This window comes from Ursus maritimus, unplaced genomic scaffold (genome assembly GCF_017311325.1).
Source record: "Ursus maritimus isolate PB19 unplaced genomic scaffold, ASM1731132v1 scaffold_4, whole genome shotgun sequence".
Taxonomy (NCBI): domain Eukaryota; kingdom Metazoa; phylum Chordata; class Mammalia; order Carnivora; family Ursidae; genus Ursus; species Ursus maritimus.
The window spans coordinates 44,348,126-44,375,034 of NW_024426552.1; the positions used below are offsets into that span (position 1 = coordinate 44,348,126).

The following is a 26,909-nucleotide window of genomic DNA, read 5'->3' on the forward strand; positions in this document are numbered from 1 at the left end:
AGTTAATAATATTTTCAGGAAGGCAAAAGGGAAGAGATCTTCTTACATCTCTCCAAAATGCCCTTCCTCGGTTCCTGAAATACAAAGTGTGATTATGGTCAATGAATATCCAGAAAACTATCAATGTGGAAATGTCCAGAGGTCAATTGATCTTCTCAGAAAATATGTAGCACAGAGCAGGCATTTAGTAAATACCAGGTCAATGAATGAATGATTCTTGAATTAACTAAAATAAGCAAAGGTAGATTGAAATACAGCATTCTTTAATAAATTAGAACTTTGTTAATAAGGAAAAATGTAAGGGATAGGTCACTGAAGTTTTAAAAATATACTCAAAGTGTAATAAATTATGGAAGCTTAAAATATCATGGAAACACTTGACACTAAAGAGAGTAAAACTTGACACCAAAGAGTCATTGCTTTACGTAGATACAAGTTTCCTTAAGAATACATTACCACAAGATGTGACTATATTCCTGAATGACTCAAGATACACCCAAGACTGTCAACTAACTATTATTATTTATAGCCGTGCATGTCATGATCGCAGAGATGGAGCAGATACTTCCTCAACACTTCCATTGTGATGTTATCCACAATACAATTGTAAAGTGCAGAAAACATTAGATTCCTAATGATCATTGTGGGGCAGTAAGTTATAAAACTTATAGTTATAAACCTAGAGCATGTCATTGAGTTTAATAAAAATTTTGTATTCTGATTATAAAAGCAATATTCATTGCAGAAAATTTGAAATAGAGGAAAATATAAAGAAAAAAGTGACATAATTCCCATTGCACAGAGAAAACCAGTATTAACATTTTGATGTATTTCTGTGCTGCCTTTCCTTTATATTCATAGTAAGCATTTATTTGGAAAATTAAGATTATTCTGTATATGAACATTATATTTTTTTACATATTTTATGTCTATTTTATCATTATATTAAATAATGATTGCACAATATACCATCATATGGGTGATTCACACTTAATCATAATTAGCAAATGTTTACCATTTAGGTGCTTTGAATTTTTCACTATTACAAATAACTTTACATATATGCAAGTAATGAATCATGGAGCATTGCATCAAGAACTGGGGATGTACTGTATGGTGACTAATATAACAAAAAATAATTATTTAGAAAAAAAACAAATAACTTTACAATGGACATCATTATATATAAGTCCTTATCTGAAGTTCCAGCTATTTCTTTCTGCAAGATTTGTAGTTACTGGTCACAGGGTATGAACAGTTAAGAGCTTCATTAACTTCCCACCAAATTATTTTCCAATGATTGCACCCATTTATACTTCTACTAGGCATGGCTTTGGGTTCCATCTCACTGTATTTTAGACCACACTATAAATTGTCATTTCTTTTTTAAAAAATTCTATCTTGATAAGCAAAATAAATTTGCCTTCATAACTGAAAATGATGTCTCTCTGACTAGTAATGAAATAAAACATGTCTTATTTTTTTAAAAGTGTATTTCTTTTGACGCTTTTCTGTTCCTCTCTTTTATCTTTTTTCTAGTGATTATTCCTACTGATTTCTATAAGCTATTTCTAAAATAAAACTATAGAAACATCAAATTTATTGCAACAATTTGCCAATTTGCATTTGACATTTGATTTTACTCATGATGGGTTTTGTTTTGTTTTTCAAAGGTTTAATTTATTTATTTGACAGAGAGAGAGAGAGAGAGCGCGCAGGGTGAGCAGCAGGCAGAGGAAGAAGGAGAAGCAGGCTCCTCACTGAGCAGAAAACTTGATGTGGGGCTTGATTCCAGGACCCTGGGAACATGACTTGAGGTGAAGATAGATGCTTAACTAACTGAGTCACCCAGGTACCCCAATTTCACTCATGATGTTTTTACATATAGTTATATAATTGAATTTATCAATTGTTAACCCTTAAGATTTCTCCAATTTCTTCTGACAGCATATATATTTTCTTATATATATATACATGAAAAACTTTACATTTCATGCATTAATAGTATTATAAATGACCTGGAAGATTTTACATAAAGCTTTTTTTTTCTATTCCCCCTTCCTCTCTCTCCTGCCTCCTTCCATCCACATCACTTTTCCTTCCCAACCCCAAGGGTTTTAAATGCCTCATAAATAGCACTACTTTTTCCAGAAAGCATTTTATTTTTAAGTGTATATTTTATTATCATTGATTATAGTAAGTTGCTAAGAATTTGCATATGAAAATAGTCTTTTAAAAAAATTTTATGGTGATAAAATATACATAACAAAATTTTAACCATATTTAAGTATACAATTTAGTGGCATTAAATACATTTATATTGTTTTGCAACCATCATCACTATTTCCAAAACTTTAGTAGCTTGCCAAAATGAAAGTCCGTACATATTAAACAATAACCACCCATTTCCTCCCTCTTGCTGACAACTATCATTCTACTTCCTATCTCTATGAATTTGATGATTTTAAGTCATGTCATTGGAATCATACAATATTTGTCCTTTTGTGTCTACTTTATTTCACTTAGTGTGACATCTTCAAGGTTCACCCATATTTTAACATGTGTCAGAATTCCATTCCTTTCTAAGGTTGAATAACATTTCGTTGTACATATATACCACATTTTGTTCATCCATTCATCAATGGACATTTGGGTTGTTTCCAGCTTTCACTATTGTAAATAATGCTGCTTTGAACATGAGTGTATGAAATAGTTTTCTCAACATCATTGTTAATCAGTACATATACAATCACTGAAATTGTCTGGGAACACTGATGCTAATGCTGACACTTAAATTATGAATCAGCTTTACCTGAACCATACAGAGAAGTTTTTTGCACTGAATATTCCTCTCAAGACCTCAGAAGCCATCCCTGTGCATGTAATCTGATATTTTTCTTGAAAATATGCCGGAAGAATGTTAAGAGTAGCTGCATATGTAATAGCTTCGGGACACTGATACTACCCCAGAATTGGGCATGTGCCAAATCCGCATAACCTATGAAAGCCTTGTAGAATGTGCTCCTTGTCCTTCTGAATCAGTTAGCTTAGCAGTCAAATTGGGCATATTATAAATTAGTACCTCACTACTCCACAATTTTTTTCTCAACAGAGAAGGCATGAATGGCTGAAGAAAATCATACCATGAAAAGTGAGTTTATCCTCACAGGATTTACAGATCACCCAGAATTGAAGACCCTTCTGTTTGTGGTGTTCTTTGCCATCTACCTGATCACCATGGTGGGGAATCTTGGCCTGGTGATAGTGATTTCAAAAGAGCATCATCTTCACACGCCAATGTACATCTTTCTGGGCAACTTGGCTATTGTGGATTCTTGCTGCGCCTGTGCCATTACTCCTAAGATGTTAGGGAACTTCATTTCTGAGAACAGAATGGTTTCCCTCTATGAATGCATGGCACAATTTTATTTTCTTTGCACTGTTGAAACTGCAGACTGCTTTCTTCTGGCAGCAATGGCCTATGATCGTTATGTGGCCATATGCAGCCCACTGCAGTACCACACCATGATGTCAAAGAAACTCTGCATTCAGATGACCACAGGAGCCTTCATAGCTGGAAACCTGCATTCCATGATTCACGTGGGGCTTCTGTTTAGGTTAGCCTTCTGTGGATCCAATCACATTAACCACTTTTATTGTGACATTCTCCCTTTATACAGACTCTCCTGTGTTGACCCATATGTCAATGAACTGGCACTATTTATCTTTTCAGGCTCAATTCAAGTCTTCACCATAGGCAATGTCTTAATATCTTACTTCTACATTCTCTTTACTATTTTCAAAATGAAATCCAAAGAAGGAAGGGTCAAAGCCTTTTCTACCTGTGCATTCTACTTTTTGTCTGTTTCATTATTCTATGGATCTCTTTTTTTCATGTACATTAGACCAAATTTGCTTGAAGGAGGCAATAAAGATATACCAGTTGCTATTTTGTTTACAATAGTAGTTCCCTTACTAAATCCTTTTATTTATAGCCTGAGAAATAAGGAAATAATAACTGTCTTGAGAAAAGTTCTGAAGAAAAAAAGATCTCATGAAAGTTGGAAATAAATGACATCTACTTAATGACATAATTTAGTGATTTAAAAGTGGAAAATACTTCCAAGTGAAATTATACAGAGAAAATGAACAAATTATGTGTAAAATATTAAAATATATTAAAATAAAATCAATTTTGGAAGAAATACTTATGGGAGAAAATATACAGGAAAGGGAAAGCTACTAAATCTTAATTCAAAATAACAAAAATCAAAACCAAACTTAAAATTCATTCAAGAAACAGCTTAGCATATTGCCAAGCTCATGGATTATGTCAGCATCAGAGACTGGGATTATCAGTCCCCAAAAGGAAAAGAACAAAAGTGTCAGTTGCACACATAATGGAAAATTCTATTTAACATTCACAGACAGTCCACTTTCTTTAATAGTTTGGAGCATTAGCACTCCAGTTAGACTAAAAGACTTTAGTGGCATGGGAACCTTGAACCAATGAAATTTCTCACAAACATGAGAGACAAAGTTGAAGGAAGTAAATTTTGAAGAAGCAGTTTTAATAGCATTGTGGGGGACACTATACTTAGGACAGAGGTAATAAGAAAATGAAGGTGTCAAATAAAAGTGAGTTTATATCTCCAAGTTAAAGTTCCAATGGAGTTGAATAATTAAACACAGAATGTCAATTTCAAGAGTAGTTATCTTCAGAAAGAGTTACTCTCATATGTTCACTCATAAAGATGCCATAACAAAGTTCCAGGCAAACTTCATGTAAGATTTGAAGAGCCTCTACTGTCAGTGAGCTACATTCAACTTCTCTATCCTCCTTCTTGAGACGTGAGGAAAGGGTTTAACTATGAGGGCAATATTATATTATATAGAGACATAAGGTATGATTATTGAACTGTCGGTAAGGCTTATCTACAATAATTCCATATTTTGTTTTCTTTTCACCTGGAGCCTGGAATGTAAGTAGAATTAAATGATTTATTTATTTTGTAGAATTAAATGATTTTAATGGGACAAAATGAAAGAATTACTTTTCATTTATTTATTCAACATAGATTTATTGAGACCTTCCTATGTGGAAGAACTACTCGAGGTGATGGGATATATCAGTTACCGAAATGCCAGCTTTTCCATCTTCTTAAATAATAGAACATTGTCATGATTTTTCATGACTAATCTGGATCAAGGAGGACCCATATCAAAAAGAAAAATTCCCCCTTCTACCTCTTCTCTTGATGCTCTGAAGTCACATCTACATTCCCAAAAGGCAATTGTCAGGTTACAACTCTGGTCCAGGCTAGCCAGCCACTGACGCTGACCTCACATGGAAAATCAACAGGTTAAGTCTATTTAGAAAAAGTTGCAGGAACACAGATGATGTATTTCCAATCCCCTAACTCATGAATACAAATTTATAATCACTTCATTTCCATTTGTAACCTCCAAAAAATCTAATCTAGCTAATTCCATAGAATTAGACATTTCAAGATTTGAAATTCAGACATTTCAAGATCTTCTTGGTTGTTTCTAATTTATTTTAATTTTTTAAAGATTTTATTTATTTGTTTGTTTGTTTCTTTTGGCCACAGAGCACACAAGCGGAGGGGGGGAGCAGGAGAGGAGGGGGAAAGAATCTCGAACAGACTCTGCACTGAGTGTGGAGCCCAACCTGGGCTCTGTCTCATGACCCTGAGATCAAAACCTGAGCCCAAACCAAAAGTCGGAGGCTCAACTGACTAAGCCACCAGGTGCCCCTTGTAGTTTCTAATTTAAATCCCATCAATTTAAGATATGCCCAACCCTACCTCCATCCTTCCCTGAGTGCATCTAAATGTATAGGTAACTTGTCTGATGTCATGGCACTGAAGACAGGTGTCATATTATAGATTGACTTCTGTCCCTGCTATATCCCTTTGAGATGTTTGATCCTCTCTGACTTTTTGGTTATCTCTTGGTACCACTGTCAGTTTGATTTCTGCATTCACATCTAGTCTCCAGGATAGACAGAGAAGCATGATTTCACCTAAAACATCTACGTTTTAATTTCACGAGACTTCTGTCAAGTCTGCTGGCTCCATCTCTCTTGCTATCTCCCTCTGCTAATTTCTGAGTAAATTCTCTTGACCTCCCCCTCTAGGATTTAATTTAAGAAGACGGAAAAACTGGTATTTTCAGCACCTAGCTGAAGTAAAGTCCACAAGAAGGCTGAAGGACACCATTTTTACACTTTTGATGACATGCAGTATGGGTTCAATGTAAGATTTTGAAATTTTTCATGGGTCTCTCTGGAAGTTTCCTTTTTCCAGATTTCTACAAACTTCAATGGGCATTTGATTGTCCCCCCATCTCATTCCCAGAACAGCTCCCCCCCCCCAGGAGTGTAAGTCACAGAACACCATCTCAGCAAACACCAATCATTTCCCTCTGATTTTCCTTTTATCTCCCAACTCACTACATCTTTATTTCTTGGGTGATACACCTAGCTCTTACCTTATCATAAATACTTCCCAAATCTAATTTTATGAAATAAATTTAGACTTTGAAACAGTCCTTAAAAGTGAGCCTTTCTCAACCTATTCTTCCTGTCTGGATTTTCGAAGTTACGCTTAGGAATAAAGCAAGTGAGACTGACATTGTTGTGCTCTGATCTTTCTCTAAACAATAAATCTGAACTGTACAAGCTACTGTCTGAAATGTCAGAAATGATCACTGGGCAGAACAGAAACACACAGTGTTTTCCCCTAAGTACTGTTGCATACAGGAAGAAAACTCTCATAAAATCAACCCTTTAAAAATCTTAACCAATATTCCACAGTAAGTGGAGAAAAGAGATTTGTTTAGGACTTTACTTTGAAAAACAAAACTAAAACTTATGGAAATAAACATGTTATCTTACACTTAACCAAAATTTAGTTATAATCACAAACGTGTACTAATTTTACAATCAATCAATCAAGGGTCAAGTGTTTTTCTTGGCCTCATTTTCCAGAAGAATAAAGTATGATAACTAGATACAACCTTTACTTAACTTTTGAATTCAAGGAATAATAATAATGAATACTAATAATGGAGCAATTTTGTACGATGTCCAAAGTCTCCACCAATTTTCCCAAGGGTCCCTCCTAATTCTTATTGTACAAATTCTTACCTATTGAATTTGTTTTTATTTTTCTCATTATTCCCTTCTTAACTGTCCTAAGTTTACCAGGTCCTATTTTTCATGCACTTTACATTTCTTTCAAGTAGTTCTCCAAGAACACATTCATCAACTATATGAAGTCAACTGCATCTTTCTCAAGAGTGTTTCACATTGAATTTGAATAATATTTACTATATCAGAATACCAGTAAGTAATATGTTGGCATGATGGATGAAGACAGTAGTGTTCATTAATTTATTTTTAAGATTTTATTTATTTAATTGACAGAGAGAGAGAGAGAACAAGCAGAGGAAGTGGCAGGGGGAGAAGTAGGCTCCCCATTGAGCAAGGAGCCCAATGCAGGTCTCGATCCCAGGACCCTGGGATCATGACCTGAAACTGCAGACTGCTTCCTTTTGGCAGCAATAGCCTATGATCGCTATGTGGTCATATGCAGCCCACTGCAGTACCACACCATGATGTCAAAGAAACTCTGCATTCAGATGGCAATAGGGGCCTTCATAGGTAGTAACCTGCATTCCATGATCCACGTAGGGCTTCTATTAAGGTTAACTTTCTGCAAGTCTAATCAAATCGACCACTTCTTTTGTGATACTCTTCCACTCTACAGAATCTCTTGTACTGACCCTTATATCAATGAAATAATGACCTATATTCTTACAATTCCGATTCAAATGTTCACCATTGCCATTGTCTTAGTCTCTTATACCTGCATCCTTTTCACAATTTTCAACATGAAATCCAAAGAAGGGAAAGGTAAAGCTTTTTCTACCTGTGCATCCCACTTTTGATCAGTCTCAATATTTTACATTTGTCTTCTCATGTATATTCGACCGTTTGAAGAAGGGGATAAAGATATACCAGTAGCAATTTTCTATACAATAGTAATTCCTTTATTAAACCCTTTTATTTATACTCTAAGAAATAAGGAGGTGATAAGTGTTCTTCATAAATGTATGAAGAATTATAATATTTTTAAATAAACTTCATCTTCTATGGAAAACTGATTTTCATTTATAAATATGTTTTATACATAAGGGACAAAGAAAAAGTAAACTGTTTTTATATTAAAAAAACTAATCTCTAAATCATTAGAGTGTGTCTGCTAAAATTATGGATGGAATTTCAAAATTGTCAGGTAAATCTTACAGCAAATTCCACAATTACCAGTGCAAATCAGGAGAAAACCCAATGGTAACCTTCATTACCAACTCTTATTACTCTCACTGAATTGTGTTAGGCTGTTGTTCCAAACCTTAATAAATCAACATAGCATCAAATTTAAATGTCTAAATGTGTAGAAGAGTCACCTTGATTTATCTTGTCTAGTTAATGGAAGACATATCTGATCCTATTAGAATGTTTGAAACATTTAAGATTTCCTGGCTGGAAAATAAAATTATCATTTTCATTCAGAAAACTGATCTGGGAGACACATGTATGATAGTGTGGGGGTAGAGAGGCTAGACTCAAATTAACTAAGTGCAATAATCTATATTTAAAATAATGAAGTCTGATCTAGATAAGACTCTAAGAATGGGAAAAAAGGGAATGAGAAAGAGCACATCCCTAGTCACACACACATTTTGTAGAATTAAGAGTGAATTATAACAAGTTGGCTATAGTAAATTAAGATCTACTTTAACCCATAGTATGATTTAGGTTCTTTATTTTTTTTTAATTAAGGATAATCATATATGTATTCCGGAATATAGAACTGCAACATACATAGAAAATAATAAGCATTTAAAAACATTTTAATGAAGGCACTGTTGCTTTTTTAAATATTTTTTGAGTAACACTAAAATGTATTAATATCTTATGTGTTTATTGGTCATTTCTACTTCTACAAATTATCTGATCATTTTTCTTTTAAGTCATACTTGTTTTTCCTCATTTATTTGCACCACTCATTACAGACAAAAGGTATTAAAATGTTGTAACTATTTGTGGCTAATAATTTCTGTCTGTGTTAACAGTATTTTAATATGTTTGTGTTAATTACTTATTCTTCCAAAAAATAATCCACAGAATAAGTTACTCAAATAAATATCCAAGGAGTACTTCTTTAGAAACCTGGCAAAATAATTCTAAAATTCTCCTAGAAAGCTAATAATCAATAAACACAGACTTGATGTATTATATATTAAAATATATGATGAAATTCCAATAGTTAAAACAATTTGGTTTTATTTTTTTTTTGTAGTGCACATAAAGCCCTTTTATTTTTTTATTTATTTTTATTTTTTTTTATTCATGAATTTATTAAATTTTTATTTAGGCATTTCTTTTAGCCCTTCTTTTTTTTAATAATATTTATTTTGTTATATTAGTCACCATACAGTACATCCCCAGTTCTTGATGCAATGTTCCATGATTCATTACTTGCATATAACACCCAGTGCACCATGCAATATGTGCCCTCCTTAATACCCATCACCGGCCTATCCCTATCCCCCACCTCCCTCCCCTCTGAAGCCCTCAGTAAGAATGAGTAGATAGATCAATGGAAAAAGATTATCTAAAAATAAACTCCCATATAAAATAAGACCATCATAAATCAATCAGTAAAGAAAATTATTTAATGAATAGTCCTAGGTCAATTGATAAACCATTTATCTCTTCCATTGTGTTAAATGTGTAAGCTCTATCTCATTCAGAGAAATTTTGCAAACATAATTTGTATTTTTTCTTTTTTTGTATCTTAAATTTGTATTACATAGCACTTTTACTCAACTGGCATTCACTTCATAACGTTGTAAAGTGAGAAGTAAAGTTTGATTTTTTTATGGCTAACCAGTACTTCTAAAAGCATTTAACTAACTCTTCCTTAATCACTGATTTTTTTATACTTCCTTTTTTGTTTGTACACTCACATGGTCATGCATGCATTGATGTCTATTTCTAGTCTATGTAGTTTGCACAACAAAAACAGGACAGCTACAGTCCCAATATTTATATTCTGGTAGGGAAGACAGACATTTTTTTAAGAGTAATTAAACTAAATGGTAATAAGTACCAGGATTGGGACTCTTCTGCCTCTACCCACAGTTGAAATAATAGGATTCGATAAGGTTTAGCCATGAGATTCTTTATTCTAGTATTCCTATTCTTTCTTTTTATGTGACTTGATCTACTTTTATGGCTTTTTAGAAAGGATTTATTTATTTATTTATTTATTTATTTGACACACAGAGAGAGAGCACGAGCATGGTGAGCAGTAGAGGGAGAGGGAGAAGCAGGTTCCCCACTTAGCAGAGAGCCCAATGAGGGGCTAGATCTTAGGACCCTAATATCATGACCTGAGCTGAAGGCAGATGCTTAATTCACTGAGCCACCTAGGTGCCCCTATTTTTATGGCTTTTAATATCATTAATATGAAGATGACCCAGAATGCATTTTCCCAGCTCTGACATCCTTCTTAATCTCCAGACGTAGGTATCCAATTGACAAGCAGGACATAGTTATCTGAATGTTTCAAAGACATCCCAAATTTAACATGATCAAAAAGCCTCTCTAATTTTCCTATAAATATGGATATCCCTGGTCTTCTGCATCTTGACAGAGCATCCTCCAACCAGTTGGGAAAAGAAGAAATTAGCTGTAATCTTCCATCTCTCTCTGCTTTCACATCTGATTCTCACATCTATCAGTTCTATCTCTGAAATATACCTGACATGTGCCCAAATATTTCCATTTTTACTAACTTTCACACACTATGCTTCTATCATCTCTCATAAATAATATCAGTGGCTTCAGACTGGTCTCACTGCTGTTGGTCCTTTGATTTCATTTTAATTTTCATTCATGAACCAATTTAAAAATTAGTACCAAAAAATACATTCCAAAGACTATAGTCTTCTGCCCACCATGACCTTGTGATTTTCTTTTGTTTCAACTTGGTTGAGATATTAAAAACAAATAAACAAACAAAAACTACTATAAGATGGAGATGTGCATGTCAGAAGTTTGTTGGAGAATGCTGCCAGGCTCAATAATTATTGAAGGAGTGAAGGACGTAAGATTGGGCAGAAGGATGAGTTCACTATAGTCATGACAAAGACCTTAGCCAATCTGGTGGAGAAGTAGGGATTTGGGATGTCCCTTCGAAGTTCCCATGCCTAAGGCAGGGACCTGGAATTTATACTTTCCATGGAACAGTCATTAAATGTAGGCTGCCTCCAAGTAAGGAATATGACCTTCATAATTATCTCCAGATAATCATACTTCCTGATAAGGGATTCCGTTGAGAACTATCAGCTACTGGCACTCTTACTGCTAGAGATCTTGGCTGTGAACCATAGATCCATTACTGATCACCTTTTATACTGTTCATAGCTACTTATTTTTTTTTTAAGATTTTATTTATTTATTCGACAGAGATAGAGACAGCCAGAGAGAGAGGGAACACAAGCAGGGGGAGTGGGAGAGGAAGAAGCAGGCTCATAGCAGAGGAGCCTGATGTGGGGCTCGATCCCACAGCACCGGGATCACGCCCTGAGCCGAAGGCAGACGCTTAACCGCTGTGCCACCCAGGCGCCCCTATTTCTTATATTGATTTCTTGGGAAAGCCACACCACGATTTGGGTTTTTCTCTTGATCTGGAGAATCTTACAAGATAAAGGTTAATGGGACACCTGCAGTTCCCACTGTTATAGCTAAGCTAATGATTACACTAATACCCATTTTCTCCTTCCTTTTGATTCCCTTCAACTTTCCCTAATACCTCTACCAGTCCAGGTTAGTAACATAGTGGGGTGATCCAGAATCAGATCCCCAGGGAATCTGAGCCTTTCACCACAATGCCCTTACAGCCCCAGTGGATGTATTTGTCTATTTACTGTTGAGCAAGGGAGTACAAACACATGCCTAGGGACCAAATGAATGCCAAACATAATTTTTCCTGCCCCCATTGCATAATACCAGCCCTATCTTTTCATGATAACAGTCAATTTCCCCTGTAATCCTTGTGGACTCCTTTCCTTGCCTATTGGTCTCTTGGAAAAAGAAATCTAAAGTGACTGGCTGGCAGCTGGATCTTTCTATATAATAGAATTCTTGTTGTATTCTCTGGCAAAAACATATCCCCTCTGAGTACCAGGACATGTAGACCCATACAGCTCAGGAATGTGGGAACAAGACTGAAAATTCCCCAAGCAGATCACTTGACAAGTCCCGGATTGAGGTATTCAACCTTCTGAAGACACGGCACCATCTAATGGTCACCAATTTCCAATGTAAAGTGCACCCTGGAGCACAGAGTCCTGACAGCTTAATTATATCTTTCAAAGGCCATTTTATTAAGTCATTAAGCCAGCAGATTCCAGGTGGTGTGAAATAGAACCAGTGTGCCAATCACTGCCTAGGACCAGACTTCCTTTACTGCAAACTAGATTTCTTGGTCCAGTGCAATATTATGCACCATTGTACCAGCCTCACAGAGTAATTCTTCTTGAGCCCTTACAGATTGGAAAGATAACTCATACCTGTATTATGTCAATTCCAATCACGATGAATTACTGTCCCTTTCAGAAAGGAAGAGGTTCATAGCAGCAAATGTGCCACCAAGTGGATGTAGTCTTTCTGAGGGCTCCAAAATGATCTCTGTTTTGGGCAAGTTAGAACCTGGCAAGAACAGTAGCTGGATTAGCCTTGAAAAGTTGGAGCCTATGCGATTAGGCACATGGATGCCTCCATCCCAGCCACTATAGCGCTTCATTCATGTGCCCATGGTGCCAGTACTGGGGTAGCAGATGAACAAAACTGGATGACTCAACTGACTGTCATTCTGTGTAGTTCGTTGTTTAGTATTTTTTCAATGGTAGAAGCTCTCTGATATTCCTTTACATGTAATATGAAGAACACCACACTTTATACCCATTCCAGTGGAACTATTCATATTCCTCTTCCTCAGATTTTCTAGTCACTGACCTTTTAATCTGTCTCCCTCTAGACTGCTGACCAGCATCCAAGCTGTTCACCTCTACTATGAATCTATATGTTCTCACCTTGGACCACTTCTCTTTCTGTACAATGGATATAAGTAATCAGTCCACTGCTCTAAGGGAGGATTTCCCCTTATTGCTGCCTTTTACGGTCACCCTGGGTGAAGCTAGACTTTAGCAGCAATACATCTTGGCTTGCCTCAACATACTAAGCTGACTATCTAAAAACCAACCTGGCCTTTGAGGTCAGACATGTGAGATGAGGACAAGAGGTCAGTGCAATGGTGGAGGATGACACAGAGGTCTTGGTCCTATTGCATTCTCAGACTCTGCTCAGCTAGATCCTGTGATGTGCCACTTTCACTGCCTAGTGAATTACTCCTGCGCCCGCTCAATCTTGTTAGTCTGACAAATTCCAGCTCAAGAAGGCAATTCTGGACTCTTGGTCATGTGATGTCCCAAGGTTAGGAGCTCTTCCTCTAGTAGTTTATAGCACAACAGGAAGTTATTTTTTGAATGGTTTATAATTCTCTCCTGCAGAGAATAAAGTCTTGCTGTGAAACCGGAAGTGTATATGTTATGATTCCCCTACCAGAGTTTTCCATAAACACTAATATTGGATATTCTATATCCTATTTATTTCCATGAACTCTAAGTCAGATATTTCTAATCCGATTGGTCTGCTGAGCAGCATGGACCTGCGGAAGAGCCCTTTCTTGTTCTGAGACCCTCTCAAAACTTGCATTCTAAGGAGGGCACATATTGCATGGTCACTGGGTGTTTTATGCAAGTAATGAATCATCGAGCCTTACATCGGAAACCGGGGATGTACTGTATGGTGACTAACATAATATAATAAAAAATCATTAAAAAAAAGAAGAAAGTAAAGAAAGAAAAAAAAGTAGTTAAGCATCATGTAAATCAGGAAAAGAAAAGAACAAATCTACTTAAGGACCTAAGAAAATCCTCATGGAGGAGATGTGATTTGAGCTCAAGGATGAGTAGTATTAAGACGGAAGGAAAGAGAGAAGGAGCTTTAGATGAGGGAAACGTTATAAGTGAATTAGTTGACACAACTGCACAGAGCAGCAGTAAAGAGATGCACAAGGCCAAGTGCCCTGAGGTAGTGGAAGAAAGCAAAGTGATAGATAAGACACAGGCTTACTGTGGAGCATCTGGAATTCCAAAATAAGGAAAATGAATTTAGTTTGAAAACTAAGAGACTATTGCAAATTCCTGAGCAGTGGGAATATCATTTTTTAAATCATTCAACAAATATTTGTTAAGCACTACAAAGCACCACTGTTCAAGATGTTAGAAATGAAGAAATGAACATCACAGAGAAAACCCTTCCCTCTTATGTCTATAGCTAATGGTAGCAGTGGGCATCAAGTGACTGATTAGAGACATACTCTATGTATAGTATTTTATTAAATTAAATTTTATTAAATATACAGTATATTTATATGATTAGTAGAGTGAAGGGGGAAAACAGGGTAAGAAAGATAAAGGAATTGGAATGAACTGAAAAGAACAGAAAACAACTCAGTAAATCATATGTGGGGCTCAATGGTAACAACAAATTTTCCATGAGAGTTTTGCAATACATGGGTACAAATTCAACTCAGAGTGAAAGAGTTGATGAGCCTAGCTAACCCTACCACACCTTTTGGTCTCTTCTCTAAGTGCTAATTGTCTTTCGTGAACCATATTAATCTCTCCAGTTACTGTCCAAACCATCCTGAGACTCTCTTCTGCTCATTTTACATTTTATGCACAGTATAAGGAACAGAATTGTAAAAATGATGTCAGTTACATAAGAATCAGCAAGATGATCATCAAATGACCTTAGTGACTTAATGAAGGTCATTTATTTTAACCTTGTTGTCCCCCAAGTCATCTTTAATTTATGTCACATAGTTAATACGTTTTGGGAACTGACTCTCCCCATGAAATACACTGATGTCATTGTAGGGAAGTCCCAGAAGCATTTGATGGAAAAGTTTAACTTTGCGTTGTAAGGAACATAATTACTGACACTGACCTATTAGTAGTCTCCCAGATTTTCATTCTTTTAATCCCAAATGTTTTTGAGACCTAAATTTATACCCTGAAGTTCTATGAAACTTACCACCACAAAAGAAGCAATGTGATGTTATAAAACTCTTCTCAAAGAGCGTTCAGGTAAAGGAAGTATTCAAATTTATTTTTACTTTTATTATGAGCATCCATAAAATATCTATTTATCTGAATTATTTAGCGCTTTTTCATTGTTCTCAGATTTCAACTTCTCACCTATCTAGCTCGTCTCACAACTGAAGGCTATGGCAAATCAGCATGAGATTTAAACTCAGTTCATGCTAACCTTTTTTGATTATAAGGTAAATTTTCAAAATATACAGTTAAGAATACAGTTTAATTCTGTTAAATAACTCAGGCAAGTACACTGAAAGTTACTTGTAACATAGCTAAATAATTAAATGGCTTATATTTAATATTTTAAAACAAGAAAATAAAAGGTTCAGCCTGTGCCTTTATTTTGATGTCTTGATTATGGAAAAATAAACCTATTTTGACCATAGAATTTACATAATTAGACACATTGGTCAATATATCCTAATGGATCACTAACTAACGACAAAAGATAGCCATTGAGGGAAAACAAAATTTGTTCTCGAAAATCATATATTTTTTTAATTTTTCTTAATTTATTCATTTGAGAGCAAGAGAGACAGAGAGAGCACAGCAGGGGGAGAAGTACAGTGAGAGGGAGAAGCAACAGACTCACCGCTGACCTGGGAGCCAAACACAGGGCTCAATCCCAGGACCTGGAGATCATGATCTGAGCCAAAGGCAGACACTAAGTCATCTGAGCCACTCAGGAGCCCAATCTCAAAAATCATATTAAGATTTAAGATTTTTCTCTTTTTCTAAGTGTTATAAAACTAACACATACAGGCAAGCTTATTTTTATTAGCTTTTAAAGTACTGTGATATACTTTAGAAAATCTTGTATAAGTTTCTTATGAAACAGGAAAATAGCAGATAGGTCAATTCAGATAAGAAAATGATACATAATTTTTTAATGATAAATTCTGAAGAATTTCCTTTGTAGGCTGGTCTTCAAAATTAGCAGTCTCAATCTGCAGAAACCAAAGAAGTCACTAAGGATCAGGGGTAGTATACTGACAGCAAGTTCACCTATCTCACGTCTTTGAAGCTAGGACTGGAATCAATATATTTTTTTCTCTATAGCATTAAACAACTCTTATAAGAAGTATAATTCATAGGTAAACTCAAATGTCTACAATTCTAATCAAGAAACTGTACATGCATATATGAAAAAAAAAGCCATGTAGATTATACAGAAGCAACTCTAGATTATGCTGGGTATACAAGTTATGCTTAAGGATGCAGGAAGTGAAAATCAGTGTGGTCTGGGCATTTAATCAAAACTTTCCTAAGTAGCATTATATGTAAACTATGCTTTACATAAAGAAGGAAAGGATTTAGAATTCTGGGCAAAAATCAACAGGAATGATGGCATGGACAAAATCAGTTTTTACGGAAATAAATCTAATACCAGGAAAAGGGATGAGAAAGGTGATAATATATAGATATTTATTTCCTCGGATAACCAAACTAATTTTCTTTAAAGATGAAAGTATTATTCTTAATCCTTCATGATCTTCATACAATTCCTAAAATATAAATTTAGCATATCTCTTGTATGTAATTTTCAAGCATTCACTCCACAGGGACAGTATATGAAAACATTTTGCTCAGTTAGAAAAGCATGTATGTATGAAAATTGATTATAAATTTATTTTAAGAATCTTTAATACAAAACTGACACTGCAATTTTTTGTCAACAATGAACCAAATATGGCTATGCTAGATTTGTACACTATTTATGCATGAATTCATAAAGACAAATATTTCTCACTGTAAGCATTCTTCTTGGAATTGTAAAAATATTCATGGGACTGCTGATTTTCACAATTGAGGTTATAAAGTTGACACTTTAGGGGAATGAATATACCCTAGTAGTTTGTGTGCCTGTATCCAGAGATAGTAAGGGAAGTTTGAAAAAGCTCCTCTCTTTGTGGTAAAAAGAGAAATTTGAAAGGAAAATTATACACACTCTAAATTAGAATCTTGTCTCTCCAGAATTCCTATCTCAAAACAGAAGGTGGATATGACTGAGGGTAACTACTCCTTGACAACTGAATTTATCCTCATGGGATTTACAGATCACCCAGAGTTGAAGAGCCTTCTGTTTGTGGTGTTTCTTACTATCTATGTGATCACCATGGTGGGGAATCTTGGCCTGGTGGCACTGATTTTTATGGAGCATCGTCTTCACACACCAATGTACATCTTTCTGGGCAACCTGGCTCTAATGGATTCCTGTTGTTCTTGTGCTATTACGCCTAAGGTGTTAGAGAACTTCTTTTCTAAGGACAGAAGGATTTCCCTTTATGAATGCATGGCACAATTTTATTTTCTCTGCCTTGCTGAAACTGCAGACTGCTTTCTTTTGGCAGCAATGGCCTATGATCGCTATGTGGCCATATGCAGCCCACTGCAGTACCACACCATGATGTCAAAGAAACTCTGCATTCAGATGACCACAGGGGCCTACATAGCTGGAAACTTGCATTCCATGATTCATATAGGGTTTCTCTTTAGGTTAACTTTCTGTGGGTCAAATCAAATTAATCACTTCTTTTGTGATGTTCTTCCATTATACAGACTCTCCTGTGTTGACCCTTATATCAATGAATTGATGATATTTATCTTCTCAGGTTCAGTTCAAGTCTTCTCTATTATCATAGTCCTAATCTCTTATCTCTGCATCCTTTTCATGATTTTCAAAATGAAATCCAAAGAGGGAAGAGGCAAAGCCTTATCTACTTGTGCGTCCCACTTTCTCTCTGTCTCAATATTCTATGGTTCTCTTCTCTTTGTGTACATTCGACCAAATTCAGTTAAAGAAGAGGATAAAGATATACCTGTTGCTATTTTTTATTCTCTAGTAATCCCTTTATTAAACCCTTTTATTTACAGTCTAAGAAATAAGGAAGTAATAAATTCCATGAAGAAAATTATAAAGAAAATTTTATAACATTATAAAAGAAATATCATCCCCTGTGGAAGATTAACTTAAATATGATAAAATGTTTTTCAAAATAATGGAATACTGAGGAAGTAGAAAATGACCACTTTGTACATAAAACATTCCATTACTAAAACATGATAGTATAGGAGTCAAGTAAATTCAGCAAGGAGAGATTTTGCTATAATGTATTCCAAAATCTAAACCGCTAGCTCCCAGCAAGAATAAAGTAAATAATTATTCTTAAGGTCACAAACTGTCACAAAGAGATTAGCTAAACTATTAACTAATTGTTTCAAAGTGTAATAAGTTACAACTTTCAACAAATACAACAAATACTAGGAATAGAAGTTAGTATATATAAAGATCACCTCCATCTAATATTGTTGAAAATTTCTGCAATTCCAAAGCACAATCTTACAAACTCTGGCTCATTCCAGGTTCTCAAGAATTAATCGCTTCTTAAACAACACCATCTGTCAGAAGTAAACTGAATATACTTGATTCTTAATTTTCTTTGAGTTTATGCAAGAGAAGGTATTTGAATATTAATTCACACAGAATATCAATCCTCAAATGAAGAATATTTTCATCTTTAAAAGGGGAAATTTTGGTATATACCTTTTACCACAATTAAAAAATATTAAAAACAAGGAAAAAGTACTAATAAAAATGTATAATAAAAAAAGACTATCTTCATCATTAGTGTTAGTCAATTTTACTCTCAAGTTCTCTGAAATACAGCATCTGTATACTGGTGATTAATCAATCAGTAGTTGAAACAGATGTTATTTATACTGACATCAATATGGATTTGAGTATTTTCATATAGTTTTATTAGGTGTCCATCAAAAATGAAGTGCAATCTTGAATACATAAAACTAAATGAAGGGGTTTTTCTCTGGGATATTACTTATCTTGTTTTTTACTAGGAATTGCACCAACCTGTACTGACTCCAGTGTAAATTACTGATACATTCACAGCATTAACAAAAAGTTGGAGATACTCTAAAGCATAAATGAGGCACAAAATAGTTAAAATTGAAAAATACCTAACTGAAAATATTTATTGATCACTTAAATATGTAAATATGAAAAAAAATAATTTACTGAGAACATGTTATCTGCAAGGCACAAACCAGACATTTCATATATATTACCTACCACCTGGTTAGGCATGATTTTTCATGCACTTTCACAGTAAAAATCTCATATTCGAAACATTGAGTATCTTGCTCACGTTCATCCGATTGAGCTAGAATTTGAATCAATGACGCTTGGGAGTTCAGGAAATGAAGATCCTTGTAGCCTGGGGTATTTAATCATTATGCAGCATCAGAAGTAAGATGTGTCTTAAAATGTTTTTTAAAAATGTTGTTTGGAGGAAAAAAGGAATGAGTATGACCACAGTCAATGTGTATGGAAATTAGTGTGACACTTGGAACTGAGGTAAAGGAGATGAACCATGGACAGAGTCAGAAAGCTGACAAAACTGTTGTTAAGAGCTGTTGGCAAATATGGAAAATAGGGTGAAAAAGGTTCAAGCTACTAAGAATTTTAAATGTCACCCTAAGGAATCTGAATTTATATCAGAGGCATCAGACACCAAATTCTTCCTAGAACCAGGTAATATGATTGTATTTTTCAGAAAACTAATCTGGCAATTGGAATGAAGCTAGAAGCAATGAGGCTAACCTCAAGAATTCATATATTAGATGATGAGAGCTGAAACTGGAGGATAAAAGGAGAGGAGTGCACAGATATAAGCAACATTTTAAAGGAAAAATAATAAACTGTAACTACTGGATAATAAAATGAAGGCCTATCTTCTTCCCGTGAGTAACAACCTAGTTGTATCTAATTTCCTATCACTAATACTTAAAAAGGTACCTGACATATTTGGCCATTCACTAACCATTTCCTTTAATATATTTTAATATAATTATTTAAATTAATATATAATAGGTTTGTTATTTTTATTTTTAAACAAGTCAACAAATATTTTTAATTTCTTGGTTTTAATTTCTAATATTGCAAATACTGTTAGATATCACCCACATACACAAAGCTCTACAGGGTCTTAAACACTTTTTTAAGAGTGTAAAGGAGTCCAGATACCAGATTAGATGAATGCTGTTCCTTTGTACCACTCTCTATTTTAGGGGATATTTTTAGTTGTCAGATTCACATGCATTGATCCCTTTCCCTTTTCCGGGGGACACACAAATTCCGTTTATGTATTTCTGCACCACCCACTTCCAACCCTTAGCAACACTGAAGCCTACAGGTCTTAAGGGAAGAGTCTGTGACTTATTTGGGGCCAAAGAGACAAAAGAGGTAAATTTGTGGACATGTCTGGGATATATGTTTCCTTTATTTTAAAAGAGAGCCACAAAAAAAGGTAGTCTTTCTTCCTCTGAACGTCATGCTCTGTGGATATGAAGTCCGGCACAGTCTACAAGCAGTTTGCCATTAAAAGAGAAACCAGCCTGGAGATGAAGTCCACACACAAGGGAGGGCATAGCTGAGGGAATCACAGAGAAACAGACCCAGTGCCCCGGAATTAATCATCCCTCCTCGTTTTAAATCCAATAGATCTTCTTACTGTTAAACTTGTTTGGAAAAAATGCTTTTATTGCAACTGAATAAATATTAACTGATATATTTATGTCTCTTGCCTCAACTCTCATTTTCTGCTTTATTTTAAATTAATTCTCTTTAAGCTTACAAATAACTTTTCATCAGTATCCATTTAACTATTCAGCACATTACATTTTTTATTTTTATTTCTATATTTTAATTTCCAATACCCCACTGGAAAAATGCAGGACAAAGAGGTTTCATAATTTGTCCACAGAAATATTAAGGTGGAGCTCAGGGATCAAATCTAAGGATCAAATCCAAAATCCATGTTCTTAATCACTAAGTGATATTATAAACAACTTAGAGAAGTGAAAGTAGCAAGAGAGGAAAACTCTCAAGAAACTAAGCTGTAAAGTGGGCCGAGAAATAGGGCAGAGGGTCAAGAAAAATGTGATTCAATGACATTTTCCTCCAGATTATTTTGAAAAATTTCAAACCTACAGAGAAGTTGAGAAAATGTCAATGAATTTTTTTAAATCAAGATTATTGCTAACATTCCACTACACATGCCCAATAATCCATCTGCAAATGTGTATATATACATATTTAATACATGTATGTACATGTGTACATACATATATGAGATTATGAAAATTTACCCATAAATTCGTCAACGTGTATCTCAGAGAACAAAGACATTTCCTACATTGTCATATCATTTTTAAAGATCTTATTTATTTATTTGAGAGAGAGAGATAATGAGAGAGAGTGTGAGCACTAGCGGGAGTGGGTTAGGGGGAGAACAGAAGGGAGGGAGAAGCAGGCTCCCTACTGAGCAGGAAGCCCTAGGTGCATGGGACTTAATATCAGGACCCCAGGATCATGACCTGAGCTGAAGGTAGACACGTAATGACTGAGCCACCCAGGCGCTCCTGTCATATCACTATTATCCCCAAGAAATTTCACATCACCTAATATGATGTTCACATTAAAATTTTTCCCAATTTCCCCCAAATAGTCCTTCCTAGCAATTTATTTTTTCATCAAGAATTCAATTAAAGACCACTATTTGCTTTATTATCATTCTTTAATCTCCTGTAATCTAGAAGAAATTTCTTGCTTTTTTTCCTTTCATGACATTTAAAATTTTTAACTATTTGTGTCAGACATCATGTAAAATATCCCACCACCTCTAATTTTGTGGTTTGCTCATGATTAGATTGAAATTAAATACTTCAGCAATCACAGGTGTGCTGTTTTTTCTTCTCCCATCATGAGGTCTATCACATTAGTTTGTCTTGTTAACTGATGCTGTTCGCTGATCACTCCATTAAGGTGGTACCATCAGCTCTTTCTTTGATAAAGATAACTTATTTCCTTGCTATTAAAATCTAATCTATAGGGTGGTGCATTGACACCATGTGAATTTCTTGTTCCCTAATGTCCAGTTTTAGTATCCAATGACAATAATTATTTGAATCAATTAGTATCATTGGAAGTAGAAAACTGGTGATTGTTTTTCCCCACGTATTCTCTGGCTTCATTCTGAGAAACAAGAACTTTACCTCAAAAACTTTCTGTAAATTTTTAAAAATTTTTCGAACAGTTTCAGATTTATAGACTATAATAAAGATAGTATAGAGAATTCCCATATATGACACACCCATTTTCCCATGTCATTAATAGCCTACATTACTATGGTACCTTTGTTATAATTAGTGAGCCAAAATTGATACATGATGATGAAGTGATATTCATACTTGACTCAGATTTCCATAGTTTAACCTAGTGTCCTTCCATCCAGAATCCCACTCAGCATAGCACTTTATATTTAGTTATTACGTCCCTTCAGTCATCAGCTGTCTGTGATAGTTTTTCAGACAGTCCTCGTTTTTGATCAAGTCCTTGGTAAGTTTTGAGGAGTGCTAATCTGGCATTTTTGTAGAATGTCCCTCAACTGGAATTCTTCTGATGATTTTCTCATGATTAGACTGGAGGGATAGCTTTTTAGGAGAAAGGCCACCAAGGTAAATCCCCATTTTCATTACATCCTATCAGTGGCAAATACTGTCCTCATAACTTATAACTCTTGGTTTTGACATTGACCACGTGGCTGACATAGTATTTGCCAGGTTTCTCCGTTGTGAAGTTGCTCTTTCTCCACCTTCTCTTACTGTGTTCTTCAAAAGGAAGTCACTACCCACAGCCCACACTTACGGAGAGAAAAGAAATGGACCATCTCCCTGGGACCAAGTATCTATACAAATTGGAATTCTTCTGCATGGAAGATTTGTCCATTCACCTCACTTTTTATATATTCAATCCTCTATTTACATCAGTATAGAATCATGGATATTTATTGTATACTTTGATATAATTAAACACTACTTTAAATGGGGGCCTCAGTCCTACATCAAAAAGAATTGAATTCTGCCAAGAACCTGAATGAGTTTGAAAGCTGGCTCTCTCCCAGAGTCACTACAGATCAGCCCAGGCCAGCTGACACACAGATTTTGCCCTTGTGTGACCAAAAGCTGAACCCACCTCAGCTTCTGACTTATAGCATCTTACTGAATCTATTTTTAGAAATGGGAAGAACTAAAATATTTGCCACAGTAACTATCTTATAAAGAAGCTCAAGGACATATAAGGAGAAAGCAAAGAAAGCCATAAGTTAATTTTACTCAGCAAGCTCTAGGGTTAAAAGTCTGTAGGTATTATATTCATATAATCCCATATTAATAATTACAAAAAGTATTATCAATTAATAAAAAGTAGAAGGAAATAACTTTGTTAAAACAGACACGAAAATTCTAGGGAATGTGAATTTTTATTAAAAAAAAACCAAACTATTAAAAGAAATCTATTGACTAAATCATATTTTAGAATATACCTGAGCAAAACTCTTATTCCTCCTGAATTTCCGAAGGTATACATTTATTTATATTTGTCTTTCTCTCTTCCTCTTCCTCACATACATATAAGACATACAATTGCTACATTTGCATTTAATTTTTATGTGGAACTGTGTAGAAAGGTACTTTCAGATACTTAGAAACAATATGCATAAACTAAAATTGGCAAAACTTTCCTTTATTTCTTAGAAAAAAAATAGGGCTTTTCGTAGATCATGGATAGAGACAAGGCAATTTTCTCTCTCATTCCCTCACTCATTCTATTCTAGATAAGGTTTAAGTAAAATAACAGGTAAATTATATCATCTATTATATTTTCTAGATCCTTTAGTCATATCCATGCATATCAAAATAGGAGACTAAATTGTGCATTGTGTGACTTCTTCCATGCTTTTCCTGATGTTGAATACTTACTATATGTCATGCACTATGTTCTTTTCATTCTGTTACATGTAATGGTCATAATAATATTGTATAGTTGGCTTTATTAGCCTCTTTCTGCAGATGATGGAAAAAGATTTAAATTTTTGAGAAACTTGTCCAGAGCTTATAGTTAATAAGTGGTAAAATTCACATTAAATCCAGGATTATCTTATATCAGAATTTATGCCTTTTCTTCTGTTCGTAGGTATTTCTCTCATAGGGTAGTCTTAGAAAAACAAGTTTAATTATACTTTCCCTTTAAAATGGTAAATTTTAAAGCAACATAAGCTGTTTTGTATATTAATTCTAATCAACTGATTAGAAAACTATGGGGAAATATTATCTGATGTCATTTATGGTAAATAACTAATGATGCCTTTTCTAGAACCGTGAAAAACTAAAAATCTAATTAGTATTTAAGCCACTTTAAATGCCGGTGATGTAAATCCATTTTGTACAATTTCAATTAAGGCATAAAACCTCCATAAATAAATGTGAGTATGCATAACAGAAACATCTTAATAATTCAGCTTCTTTTTCTATGTAATAGGATGGATGATTAAACATTTATTCTTCATTATTTAATGATCCTCTTCCTTTGATCCATTAAACATTTTTAATGAAGACTTCTGTGTAGAAAACTTGTGATGAACCAGTTGTTGATATGCTAGAACTAAAGTGTAATTAAGCAATGAATTCTACTTAGATATACAATATCTCCACACCTAGAGCTAGTTACATAACTTAAAATTTGTTTTCCATAAACAGGAACCAGTAAAAATCTCAGAGCAAAACAAGACGATAAGGTGTCCTGGAAGCCAAGAAAAAAAGTGTGTCAATGAACAGGGTGTGGTCAGCATTTCAAATGTTATTAACATGGCAGATAATAAGAACAATGGAATGGTCTTCATATTGAACTACATGTTGCTCCCTGGTGGCTTTGACAAGTGCACTCTCAGCTTAGCAGTGGATTTGAAAACCATAATGGATAAGTGTTAAAATAGAATGGGTGGAGAGGAATGAATAGGATATAGTGAGTATAGGCAATACTCTGGAAGTTCTTTGAGACAGCAGGGTAAGTTTAGGGAAGGGAAGGCAGATCAAGAAAGATTTTTTTTTAACTAAATAATTTAAAATACATTAGAAAAATACTGTCAGAAAACCTATGGAAGTGATCTTTTATTTTTATATTTTCTATTATTTGCATTTATCAAGAAATATTTTGAATTTTATATACTTTAAATTTTAAATACAAGTGCATTTTATTTAGTTACATCACCATCATCAGAAAAACTATGTGAAAAGTCCCGATTGAAACAATATATTTATTCATTTTTGCAGAAATGAATAAAGTAAATGATTTTAAAATAAACACATACAAAAAAGTGGGGAAAAAAACACTACTTTATTAATTTTGCTGCTCAAATCATTCTAGCTTTGGCCACTGGGAGTTGTTTCCTTGGCTCCTGTGTCCCTTTGACATATATCCACCATTATGTATGCAGGTGGGTTTGTGTTGTTTGTTGTTCAGTTTTTTTTTTTTTCCTTTCTGACATTGTAAGATGCTCCGGGCTCATCTCTCATATTTATTTCCTGCCCTAGTCACCGAATCAGCTATTTCTCGAAGTAGATCTAATTCCTTTGACTGGAAAATGGTATTAAGAACCAAGATTTGAACGCCATACTCGACGAGTTGGACCTCATAGATATATATAGAACACTACACCCCAGAACCAAAGAATACTCATTCTATTCTAATGCCCATGGAACATTCTCAAGAATAGACCATGTTCTGGGTCACAAAACAGGTCTCAACCGATACCAAAAGACTGAAATTATTCCCTGCATATTCTCAGACCACAACGCTCTGAAATTGGAACTCAATCACAAGGAAAAATTTGGAAGAAACTCAAACACTTGGAGACTAAGAACCATCCTGCACAGGAATGATTCGATAAACCAGGAAATCAAAAATCAATTTAAACAATTTATGGAGACCAACGAGAATGAAAACACAATGGTCCAAAACCTATGGGATACTGCAAAGGCAGTCCTAAGGGGGAAATACATAGCCATCCAAGCCTCACTCAAAAGAACAGAAAAATCTAAAATGCAGTTTTTATATTCTCACCTCAAGAAGCTGGAACAGCAACAGAGGAACAGGCCTAATCCATGCACGAGGAAGCAGCTGACCAAGATTCGAGCAGAAATCAATGAATTAGAAACCAGGAGTACAGTAGAGCAGATCAATAGGACTAGAAGCTGGTTCTTTGAGAGAATCAATAAAATTGACAGACCGCTGGCAAGACTTATCCAAAAGAATAGAGAAAGGACCCAAATTATTAAAATTATGAATGAAAAAGGAGAGGTCACGAAGAACACCATTGAAATTGGAAGGATTATTAGAAACTTTTATCGACAGCTATATGACAATAAATTAAGCAATCTGGACGAGATGGAGGCCATCCTGGAAACCCATAAACTACCAAGACTGAAACAGGAAGAAATTGATTTTTTAAACAGGCCAATTAATTATAAAGAAATTGAGTCAGTGATAAACAACCTTCCAAAAAACGAAACTCCAGGCCCGGATGGTTTTCCTCGGGAATTCTACCAAACATTCAAAGCAGAAATAATACCTATTCTCCTAAAGCTATTTCAAAAAATAGAAACAGAAGGAAAGCTACCAAACTCATTCTATGAGGCCAATATTACCTTGATCCCCAAACCAGGCAAAGACC

General features: G+C 34.7%; 3 protein-coding genes across 3 annotated transcripts; all 3 read left to right on the forward strand.

Moving 5' to 3' along the window:
* The first annotated feature begins 3,123 nt into the window (after positions 1-3,123).
* Positions 3,124-4,071, forward strand: LOC103662050 (olfactory receptor 5K1-like). Its single transcript, XM_008689700.2, has one exon. The coding sequence runs from the start codon at positions 3,124-3,126 to the stop codon at positions 4,069-4,071; it is 948 nt and encodes a 315-aa protein (XP_008687922.1).
* A 3,483-nt stretch (positions 4,072-7,554) lies between these two features.
* On the forward strand, positions 7,555-8,166 carry LOC103662051 (olfactory receptor Olfr180-like; the record flags this gene model as incomplete). The annotated part of the gene is given in 1 exon segment (XM_008689701.1): positions 7,555-8,166. A coding segment is annotated over 1 exon segment (612 nt), but the record flags the coding sequence as incomplete, so codon positions are not given.
* Positions 8,167-17,326: 9,160 nt separating this feature from the next.
* LOC103662052 (olfactory receptor 5K1-like) lies at positions 17,327-26,556 on the forward strand. Its single transcript, XM_040621705.1, has 2 exons — positions 17,327-18,247; positions 26,542-26,556. The coding sequence occupies exons 1-2, from the start codon at positions 17,327-17,329 to the stop codon at positions 26,554-26,556; spliced, it is 936 nt and encodes a 311-aa protein (XP_040477639.1).
* The last annotated feature ends 353 nt before the right edge of the window (positions 26,557-26,909 follow it).

Bases quoted from the DNA above. Each gene is read 5' to 3' on its own strand.
- LOC103662050 (XM_008689700.2), top strand. From the start codon at position 3,124: ATGGCTGAAGAAAATCATACCATGAAAAGTGAGTTTATCCTCACAGGA.
- LOC103662052 (XM_040621705.1), top strand. From the start codon at position 17,327: ATGACTGAGGGTAACTACTCCTTGACAACTGAATTTATCCTCATGGGA.